This window comes from Amblyraja radiata, chromosome 9 (genome assembly GCF_010909765.2).
Source record: "Amblyraja radiata isolate CabotCenter1 chromosome 9, sAmbRad1.1.pri, whole genome shotgun sequence".
NCBI classification, from domain to species: domain Eukaryota; kingdom Metazoa; phylum Chordata; class Chondrichthyes; order Rajiformes; family Rajidae; genus Amblyraja; species Amblyraja radiata.
In genome coordinates this window covers 16,273,489-16,285,012 of record NC_045964.1, presented here as the reverse complement: position 1 = coordinate 16,285,012, position 11,524 = coordinate 16,273,489, and the positions used below count along the sequence as shown (strand labels likewise).

General features: G+C 41.4%; 1 protein-coding gene across 5 annotated transcripts in view; it reads right to left on the bottom strand.

Annotated features, from left to right (window-relative positions):
• Window positions 1–2,352: 2,352 nt before the first annotated feature.
• Window positions 2,353–11,524, bottom strand: part of pacs2 (phosphofurin acidic cluster sorting protein 2) — a 250,623-nt gene continuing 241,451 nt past the window's right edge. For all 5 annotated transcript variants that reach the window (XM_033026780.1, XM_033026783.1, XM_033026781.1 and 2 more), the window contains 6 exons: window positions 11,090–11,132; window positions 10,383–10,425; window positions 10,070–10,202; window positions 8,036–8,265; window positions 6,907–7,020; window positions 2,353–5,092 (listed from right to left, as the gene is read on the bottom strand). In XM_033026780.1, coding sequence (XP_032882671.1) covers window positions 4,974–5,092; window positions 6,907–7,020; window positions 8,036–8,265; window positions 10,070–10,202; window positions 10,383–10,425; window positions 11,090–11,132 — 682 coding nt within the window. In that variant the 3' untranslated portion in view covers window positions 2,353–4,973. The remainder of the gene's footprint in view (window positions 5,093–6,906; window positions 7,021–8,035; window positions 8,266–10,069; window positions 10,203–10,382; window positions 10,426–11,089; window positions 11,133–11,524) is intronic.

The following is an 11,524-nucleotide window of genomic DNA, read 5'->3' as shown; positions in this document are numbered from 1 at the left end:
ACAGCACCCATACTAGCGCTCCAGAAAGCCCCCCCCCCCCCAACTGGCCACCAATATTAGAATTGGTGGAGAGGTGGAATATTGCGTTGGATGACCAGCCCGCCTGTGTGATGCTGGGACCCAACGGGTCCCACTTAGTCTAGTATGCTATATAAATGTGCATTACTGTCGAGTCGAAATTGGTAAATAAGAGATTCCAGACAGAACAATTAACCAATTGCTCATAATGGGGCAACACACATTGATAAAGGTTACTTTATTTAATTGTAGTAATCCAATGTATTGCATGTCTGTTCCTTCATAAAGTCTTCACGCTTACATAAAGAAAAACACTTGCACTACAATGGGGTTGTAAAACACAAATTCTGCAATCTTATCATATATCAGCCTCCTAAAGTGAAAATTCAAAACATTCTTAATTAAAAAAATTAAAAGACTTCAGATTTTATCCTTGACAGCAAAACAGTGCAAATTTTCACATCATAGTGCGACTGAATTTGAAACCATTTACATTCGTACAGAGGTTTCACACACAGTGCTTACATAATGCTTCCAGGTCAGAAGGCAAGTGCTTTCAACAGATAACAAAATTGCACTCTATTATAATAGGATTTATAAGCAAAGAAAGTTTAATATTTAGGACTGTCACTGTTTTATTGATCTGTTTCTTTCCCCCTTCCAGCAAGCACACATTATAATTAAAACCAAGGCAACACCGACTTCAACCTTTCTCAATTCCTACTTTCCCTTAAAATGTTATTTATCAGTCAAAGCGCTTTAATGAGTTGAAAGCAAAGAGGCGTGCTATTTTTTTTTTTAAGTGTTCTTCAATATTTAGGATTTTTAAACAGAGAATTTATGACTTCCATTTTGGAGAACTGCCCAGGTGTCTTGCTTCTGAACACTCTCAATGGAGGCCAGTGCAAAGAAAACCAAACTAAAACAATGAATCAGGGAGAAAAAAAGGTAAAATGTGAACAAAACTGGTATATCCACATGTCTGGGATTGATGATCAATGTTTTTCCAATTGCAATCCGACTATAAAACATACCTCACTATTATAATTCAATCAATTGTTTCAATACTGTCATTATTGAATTTCAGTGCTATAATTCCATATATCATTAAGCTCAATTAGTCTCAATCAATGGTCATCTGTTGATTGGGCATTCCATAATCACCTATTATTGAGAAAGAGAATTTCAACATTTAATTATGCTGGATCCAACATTTGTCTGTCAGCAGACAAATTAAATGGAATATACGTACAGGATTCCCAAGGACCATTTGGTAATGTTGCAATAATATTGTGTCCATACCGTGCAATTTTTCAATGTAATGTCATGTTACATGATCGTTCAGCTGAGGATTATCTACGATTTTTATACTTTGGATTTCAAGAGTCAACCACTGGAGAAATGCTTAAAAATGGTTTCCTATTTTCAACGATAGTCCCAATATCTTGCTGAAATAGTCCCACAAATGATTACAAGCCTCCAATATATTATCTATGTACTGGTAGCCATTGCCAACATGTGACTGGATAGCATATCATTTCAATGTGGAAGGCATTCTGTAAACTGCCCAACACTAGATATCTTGGCATTTGGGACTAAAATGGATGGTTTCCTGCTGAGAATTGGGTTGTGAAGGAGGCCTGCAAATGCATTTTTCTTAAATCAATATTAAGCGACAATTATGAACCATCATGAGCTGGGACAGAACAGTCCTTTAACAGTAATAATTCAAATAGACACAAACTCTTCAGGACCTGGGAGCAGTATGTGAATAATACAAGTTGACCTATCACAAGTGCAGGATTAACGTGGTACCATTTTGAATAGACTTGTACATTTCCACAGACACAAAGCTGCCTTTAGTATGTCAGGTTAATTAAGTCAGTATTGGTTATGCAGTTTCATTTCCTTAGCTATATAGTAACACGAAAAATAAATATGAGAATGTCAGTGGCTATATCCCAAATAATCAGGAGGTCAGTCAGTCAGCATGGGATTGCTAATCCCTATCTCTAACAATGAAGACGGAACCAGAGGGCTTGCCCCACTCATACAAAGCCATGTATTTGGTATCAGTGTACCTGTTCCAACAGTTGCAATGCTGGTTCCAAAATTAAAGATCTTTGTTCAACAGCGAGTATATGTAGTATCTCTTTACTGATAGGGCTTTGTGTATACCTTATTCCATTGTGCCTTTTTCCATTGTGGAAGTTCATCCAGAAAGCTGTAACTCTGGACTTTAAAATAAAAGCTCCTTTCCTACACCACTTCCTCCTCTGCAGAGAACATGAATTCTCATGAGGATATGGTTACATGTCACCAGTTTACAGACTAGGATGCAAGGTTTTGCTTTCTGACATGTTACACCAAAGCCAACTCTGTTCATATCCGACATCCAAGAACAAGCTCCTTACACCCACTGAATAGAAAGAGGGGGATATTAGGTGCAATAATCCTAGTGGACTGTTTCACTTTTCTAACCCCAGGATGCTGCGTCCAGTATAATAACTTACTTAGCAGCAGTGCAGATCAGGCATCAAATTAGACACTTCCCAGTTCAGACCAGTTCAATACAATCCAGGAATCAATTTCACTAAGTCTGGCTAAGTGTAGAGAAAATGGGTTGAAAAGTTAGATATAAGAGATAAAGCAATTTAGGCACGGGTTGACATTATATACCTCACTTTACATTGGGGTGCACTGTATAGCACGTGTCAAAATCAATTCCACACCTTCCAATTAAAGTCCAATTTCACCCAATTGAGTATAGTCACCTTTGACCGCAGCAGAGAGGGTAATATGGTGCTACATTATCTGCTCACAATTACTAGTGGTAAGAACCTTAGACATTAGTGACTTCCCAAAATCATTTTTTTAAGATAGTGCTCACAATAAACTAGGCAGTGCCACATAGGAAATAGAAATAGTGATGAAAATGATACTGATCGTTGATGGCTAATATTATACAAATCAGTAGCAATAAAGTTTAGACTAGATCTGGATGAATATATGGTCTCACATAGACATATAAAGTAATGCAGAGATGAGCATTCTAGCACCACAGATCCTGAAGGCAATCACAGACATTTCTATGCGTTTGAGTTATTTAATCTTTAAGACGTTGATATTTAGTGTTACTTGTCCCTTTCTGCCTGCAAATCCAACACTCTGGATGCGCTCTGAGGCACTAGTTCATTGGCATGTTATACCCTGCAGGGCAAGGTCCTGATTTAGTTGCACTTAAGGCAGGTGAGATCGAATGAATTCGCACCCAGAATTATTCCTTAAAAAAATATTTTGGCACATTAAAATAAAAAAGGTCTGAGGTATTTGCAGAAGCAGAAAACTACACACTGTTAAGGTTAGACTTCATAATGAGAGTAATCATTATTTTCAATGTGAAGGGAATTAATGCAAACATGGTTTATTTTCAGATGGGCTACAAGCCTAACTCTGAGTCACATTATTTTAGAGTGGTTGTGCCGATACAACATATAAGGGCGAGAGGGATGGGGAGAGATTCATTACTTAAGCGCAATTATCCTTTGATGCCTACAGTGTCAGATTCTGCATCGTCACTGCACCAGTCTATATAAAACTGTACAACATAAATTATTAGTGTCAAAAAAAAATCAATCTACGCTCCTTCAAGAGGCTATACTGTTTCAGGAAACCCAGTCAAATCCATACAAATTATGCCATAAATATTAAAGCTTATACCAACAAACTGTTATATACATTGCAAATTATAAGCAAGACCACAAGGAAAAACAGGCATCCTTCCTCTTCAATGATGGGTATACTCAAATTAAGCAGTGGATCCAACTTATTTCCTCAATGGCTCAATGTTACATTTGGGATAAAGAAGCATCCCACCCTTGACCACTCCAAACCCAAAAGACAGTAGTTAGAAATCGCAAGAACACAGATTATAGTCACAAAGGGTTATCTGTCGCTGGGCATTTTGGACGTTTCGCTCTAGTCCACTAACGTGCATGGTGAAAACAAACACCTACTTGTGGGGGGAAAGATCTCATCAGTTTGACTCAATTTATTCCTCAGGAATCACCACAAATGATAAGACCCTAAGAAGTGCATCTGGAAAGTGAAAGCTCACAAAAGCTATGCCATAGCCTCACTGAAATGTGGTGTGACAGATATGTAGCAGCTGGTAGATGTCACCTGCGCAAACCTACCTCACTTGCTGGCGCTGGAAGGTGAGTAAAGCATCTAGTGGGACTATATGTAGCCCCACTGCCGTGTGACTGCCCCTTTTTTAGCTGCTCTGGCAATGAGTATCTTTAAGCCTACACTTTGCATTGCATGGCAGCTGAAAGCCTCACTTCAGAAGCACAAATAAAACTAAACAAAATAAACAAGTGGTAATTATTCTCAGACTTCACACTTTGGGTCTCTCTGTGAAATGGTTCCAACTGAAATGGTTCGTGGGCTCCTGGCAAGGAATAACTTAACTCATGATTCAGAAAGTACTTCCGGGGAGAAAGATACACTGCCTGTATTCCAAGAACTACAACTATAGTTTAATGCAGAAACATCCAACTAAAGTCAGCTTTTTACAATTAATCTTTGCTCTGCATGGATTATGCCATGTCGTGAACAGGTTTGTCATCCATCCTTCAACTTTCAGGTTTCAGCCCTAGATATTGAGAGCCAAACAAACTCATAGGTAATAGCCACAAACACACATGGTGGGTACCAAGTGCCATCTTCCCCTTGTCACAGAGAACCAGTGCTTCAGAAGCTCTCACCACCGTCAGGCAAGACTTGGAATGATTTTTACATTATTCCTTGCCTTGGATCATCTTTTTTAAAACATTAAAGTTAATCGATGCAAAGCTTTAAAACTGCACACAAGCAGCGGATGCTTGCAGCTTGCAAAGGGCTCTTGGCACTGGCTAGCTGCTGGTTTTTCAGTCCAGTACAGCTGAGAAAGTTTAATAAGCAGATTTCAAATGGGTGAAAATGCCGATTGGGAAATACTTCACGTGGGAAGACCACTGAGCTGCCAGCTGGAAAAACTTCACATCATTCCATTCCACGCCATCAATCGTTACTGGAAGAGAAGCAGAGGAAGAGTGAGCACATTGGCAAAGTTAAGTATCCATTTTCCACTTTAAAAATACTTGGATGAGATTTTAGTGTGCAGATATGCATGATCTGGCATGGCATATTACAAAAACTGGGTGAAGAGCAGAATGAGCCTAACTCTTCCAAAGAGCTGCTTGGGCACAATGGGACGCATGGCCCTTGCCTGTGTTGCAGAAATTCACGATGACTCATTTTTTGTTTTTATCTGCTGAGAAAGTAAACTAAGATTTTCCGTGCCAATTCTGAATATTTTAAGCAAGCTTCCTATGTGTACTAATTCAACGTGCTTTGAACAGACAATTATAAGCAACATCCGATATTGAGGATAGACACACAAAGCGTGAGTAATTCAGCGGGTCAGACAGCATCTCTGGAGAAAAGGAATAGGAATAAGAAAAAGGAATACCCATTCCTTTTCTCCAGAGATGCGTCCGTCCCGCTGAGTTACTCCAGCTTTTTGTGTATATCTTCGGTTTAAACCAGCATCTGTAGTTCCTTCCTAAATAAAATATTGAGGATTGGACTATGCCAATCACTTCCACCTACATCCCTTCCTCTGCGCTTTACATTTCACTCCTTGACCAACCATCCTTTTGTCTCTATTTCACCTTTCCCACTTACTCGGATAGCAGTCTATCCTCAAGTCCCAATCCAGAGGTGCAAGTACAAAATCCAGATTGCTAGTTGTAGTGCGTATTGGGTGGATGAACTGTCAGAAAGCTTTTCTCTAAGTAAACATTAACAAAACCATTCGAGTGGGCATAAGCAATCCCATTTTGTCCAACTAAAACAATGGAAAGAAACTTAACTGGCTGTCATCACATTGATACTCATGTGACTGCGACATTTCTTAAATGTCAAAGACTACACTTCAAAAGTGCACAGTGCAAAGAACAAAGGACTACAACGAGCTTTGAGATGCACTAGGTGCAACATAGTCCCTTTTTCTGCAGATCCATCTGTAAGATCACAGCCAAACCGTGCACCTAACCATGTGTAGGAAAGAACTGCAGATGCTGGATTAAACCAAAGATAGACACAAAATGCTGGAGCAACTCATCGGGATAGGGGGAATCTCTGGAGAGAAGGAATGGGTGATGTTTCTGGTCGAGACCCTTCTTCAGACTGATGTCAGGGGAGAGAGAGATACATGGATAAGGAAGTGTAAGGTGTAAAAACAAGACAAAGGGAATGGCAATCAAGGAAATGTAGAATAGATCTTTATTAGCTGGGAGAAGGTAACAACAAAGCAAACAGATAAAATGTAGTCGGAGTCAGTAAGACTGGTCGGAGAACTAAGAAGGGGGATGGAAGGAGATGGAGAGTAAGAGTTAGAGAAGTCAATGTTCATACCACTGGGGTGTAAGATGCCCAAGCGAAATATGAGATGCTGTTCCTCCAATTTGTGCTGAGCATCACTCTGACAATGGAGAAGGCCCAGGACAGAAAGGTCAGTGTGGGAATAGGAGGGGGAGTTAAAGTGTTTAGCAACCAGGAGATCAGGTAGGTTTAGGCGGACTGAGCAGAGGTGTTCAGCAAAAAGACCGGCGAGCCAATGCTAGGTTTCGCCGACGTATAGGAGTCCACACCTGGAACAGCGGATACAGTAGATGAGGATGGAGGAGGTGCAAGTGAACCTCTGCCTCACCTGAAAAAACAGTCGGGGTCCTTGGACGGAATCGTGGGGGGTGGTATAGGCACAGGTGTGCACCTAACCATAGCAGACTTACACGGAGACATTGTTACCGGGCAAATAAGCCCAATTCTTTCCCTTCATACCTCGCAGCATGGTCTGCTGCTGTTTTGCAGTGCAAATTAACCGGCTGATGCCTTCAATCACTTGGCTCTTCGATTCCAATTCTTTGTCTTTTGTTTTCTTAGGCAAAAACATCACTGTAAGAAAGATAGTTGTTTCATACATAAACATGAGGTATTAAAATACTGTGCACAGCAGTTAATTGCACTCCAATGTGACACAATAATCAACTTCAAAATATAATCGGGGACGCAAACACGTTGCAAGGCAAGGCACGGGACTTGGAAATGGCTTTCCCGGAAATGTATATCTCCCATTATTATTAATAACTGAAGAGCAGTGCCATAATTTAGATGATTTTACCACAAGAGTACACATGGGCTATGTCCTTAAAGTAAGTAAGTAAGTAAACGCCGCTCCAGTCCGATGGTAGGCCGCAAGGAGGGGGCGAAGAAGCAGCTCGGAGGGAAGCCGCCTCTCCGACCAGGTAGGGACTAGGAAATAAAGTTTCCCCCTTCCCCTCCCCTCCCCTCCCACCCACCACACAAAAGACCTCCAACTAACATTTAACAGGACTAAAATTAAAGGACCGGCTGCACTAAAGGTAGGTAAATGTTAGCAACCAAACCTCGTGTATGCCTCATCATCCAGTGGCAATGTTACAGATAATTAAACAATATAATTAAAACAATAGAATCCTAAGATTTGATCAACCCGAAGCATTACACAGTTCTTTCTCAGCAGGTCAGGCAGCATCCATGAAGTTCTTCCAGGGTGGCATGATGGCACAGCTGGTAGAGCAGCGGCCTCAGCGCCAGAGACCCAGATACAATCCTAATTTTGGGTGCTGTTTGTGCGGAGTTTGCACGTTCTACGTGACCACATGAGGGTTTCCTCCGGGTGCTCTGTTTTACTCTGGGTTTGTAGGTTAATTGTCATCTGTAAATTACCCTGAGTGTGACAGGATTGGGAAAGTGGGATAACATAGATCTAATGTGAATGGGTGATCAATGATCAGCATGGAATCGGTGGGCCGAAGGGAGGGGCTGCTTCTCTAAACTAAATTAATTTTCCTTTTTGATTTTAGACTTCCAGCAACTGCAGTTCTTTGATTTATAAACAAGTAAAATCCTGCTCTCTGTAGTCTCTTACCCTTTTTGTTCTTCTCCTTTGTCACCACTGTCATGGACATAGTGGGCAGGGTTGTAATTTCCCCACCATTGGGCAGCCTGCTGACCTGGAGCGAGCGGAAGGTGCACTTCAGTGTGTTCTTGGCCGTGGCATCCTTCTTCTCTGGATCCTTCTTCTTGTCGGCCAGTTGTGCAATCCAATAGTCGACCTGCAGTCCCATCAGTTCTCCACCGTGACCAAGGCTCTGTGAACTGACACGAGACAAGCAGGGTGAAGTTACTTAACCTGCCAAACACTTCACATTGGCGCTCATCAATGGCCCATCACTTTTTAACAAAATAGCAAACGGAACCATCGAGCAAACCCCGTGCAGTAACATGCAATACATATGATCCACGTGAAGATGCAATAAATTCATGGCAGGTGCATTTATCCGTGACACCACCACGGCATTAACCTTTGATCTCTGCTGGAACGATGGATGGGGCTGGGGGAAAGAAATGTGATAACACAAATGCTACCAGCCACATTGGTACAGGCCTATGGAAGCGGAAGGTACACTTCAGTGTGTTCTTGGCCGTGGCATCCTTTCTTCTCTGGTTACTTCTGATTACTTTAGCTTTACTTGCAGAGCAGATATGGATTAGGGTAAATAATTAAAAAATGGAGAGCAAAACAAAATACCAGGTTGAACAGACCACTGCCACCGACAGGACGCCTTCGGTCACCATGGAGCTCCCTCTCCTCTCACCATCCGTCGCTTCTTAGGTATGTTGGCGACTCTGGGGGAGGAGGGGAGGGTGGAGAAAGAGGCCGACTGGACAGAGCAATGGGAGAAGCAGGCGGTGGTGGTTGAGCGGGGAGTGGATAGCGCCAACAGCAAGAAACAGCAGCATGTGAGAGGGACTCGCTGATGCACCTTGTGAGTCGGGAGTGGGGTCGTAGCCAGGGCTCTAAACGGCCGGGGAGGTGGTGGGAGCCAGGGATGGGTCGGCAGGTCATTCTATTCACATTCAGTTGACAACGCCATCTGTGGCCACTCAGGGTATTTCAACTGAGCGCTTGTAATTTTTGTCCGGATTACCCGGCGGGGAGGGGGGGGAGATGACGCCTTCAGTTGCCGGAGAGTCGGTGCTCAACCTGTGCTAAAATGTTTTTATTGTTGCCATCCAACTAAGATTGACGTTAAAAATAAATAGTATGCCAATTTGAAGTTGAGCCAATATAGTCCAATCCTTTAATAAAATAAGTAGTGTCACATTGCATCTTGGCCAAGTCGCATAGGCCATGTTAGCCTAAACAGGTTAGACTCCAAGAACTGTGTTTAATTAGATAAAATTGAGCTGAACACCATAGTGACAGTGTCAGTGGATGCGACATTGTCAAAGGAGTCATCCTGCAGATCAAATGCTGAACCTCCAACTTCCATCTCAGATGTAAAAAATCCTGAGGCTTAATGAATGCTAACCAAAACACATCTTGTCAGGGGTCCCGACGTCACCTATCCATTTTCTCCAGAAATACTGCCTGACCAGCTGAGTTACTCCAGCATTTTGTGTCTATCTTCACTAGAACATAAGGTCTGTTTCTATCTTCACAGTTGCTGCCTGACCTGCTGAACACAGCTAGCATTCTGCTCTCACTTCAAAGACCTCATGAATTTATTTAGAACGAGATCAGTATATTGTTCCCAGTGTTCTGATCAATATTCATCCCTCGCCTCTAATCAAGACGATCTGACTATTATAACAGTGTTACCCAGGGGCAGCTGCTGTGTACAAATTGCCTGCTGTCTTTTCTATGTTACAATAGTGACTACATTCCAGAAGTGCTTAATTGCCTGTAAAAGATGCCAAGTCAGAACAAGGTTGTGAAATGCACTATATTTAGTACTAATCTCTTTTTCAAAGGCAATCAATGCCAGCGAAATCATTGGCGTGAATCCAATTCTTACTGAGTGAATGAACAGCAAGTTCGGTTGTGCAAAAAAAAAAAAAAAAAAAAATCAGCCTGAGGATATACTTTAAACTGCACAAGTCCATATCCAATACTTACCTTGAATACAGTCCACTTCCCACGGAGGGTGAGGAGGGTGGGGTAGGGGAGGCTTCCTTCATTGCTGGAGATAGCGCCGGGGGTGTGGAGGACAAGACACTGGAACCTGAAGTGGCAGCATCATCTGAATCACCTGCAGATAACATCAATTCTTTTACAGGACTGTAACAACTGCTTGACACCTGCTTTAAGGGATTACCGTAAATTGGTATTCCATCAAATCCCATTAAGCACAGGTTTAAAATCATATTACACATATTTTTTTTTTTTAATTGATTGTAATCCATTTGGGCTTTCTGAAGAAATTACAAACCTGAGGTGGCTGAAGACTGCTCCACAATCCCAACTTTCACAACCTGCAAGCAAAAATATTACACATTCAGTTCAATGTATTAAAAGCACACAAAGCAGCCAGGATCAAGAGTCTCCTCATTTCAATGCACCTCATTTAGGTTTACTCATCTGGAATCCGTATTTACATTCGCCCAGTAACATTTATGAAGAGACTATCTTGTGCATGACGTGAACAGTGAAGAGACCACTACATTAATTATATATGACTTTCTCTGCCTTGCAGAATGGAGAGTACTTCTGCTTTGTTCCAAGATTTTACAGGCCATTTATATTCCACCTGATAACTCAAAACATACTTTTTCTATTGAAGGAAACCATAAAAGAGTCACAAATGTTAATTGCTGAAATACTCCCTGAATACACCTTCTCCCAAGTCAGGCAAATGTCTAAACATTCCCTCCAAGGTACCTGTACATCTTCACTATACCCTCCTACCAACAGCGCCCTCCATAAGATTTGTGCTCCCAATATTTCCTCTTTTGACACTCATCTGCACACTTCCGTCATATTGGAAACAAAGTGGGAAAAAGATGATGACAAAATTGGAAGGGAGGGATGACTTGATTTGCTTTTTGAGGAATGGTGATAAGGGAAATGTGGATGTACGAGCCTGAAAAAACACAAAGACAATTGTGAAACATTAAAAGACAAAATTAGATCACTTACTCCAATAAAGGGAATGAATTTCTGGCAAGAGTCTTCATCAGGGCTAAGAATAAAAAAAAGAAATAGATTAAATCTAATCCAGAAATGTATGCTTGAGAATGAGTGGGAAATTATGCAAATCTGCACATGCAGTAACAAGTCAGCTTCATCTAATATTCTCGATTGAATTTGCATTAATGCGCAGTAGCATCATTCTTTGAATCAGCTGCAAATGTTTGTGTAGAGCTATTGGGCGAGTCATATAGTGTGGCATCAGACACATACCACTCCAGGCAACATTATCTCATCTATTGTAATATGAAAATGTTTCAGAAAATCGTGGCTCTACAGAGTATATTAACTACGACGGCATTAGGGACAAACTAGTTTCAGAGTAGGACTTGAGAAGCTGGTATTTTTCCTTTCACAGCAGGAAAGGTTCAGAAGCGATTTGAT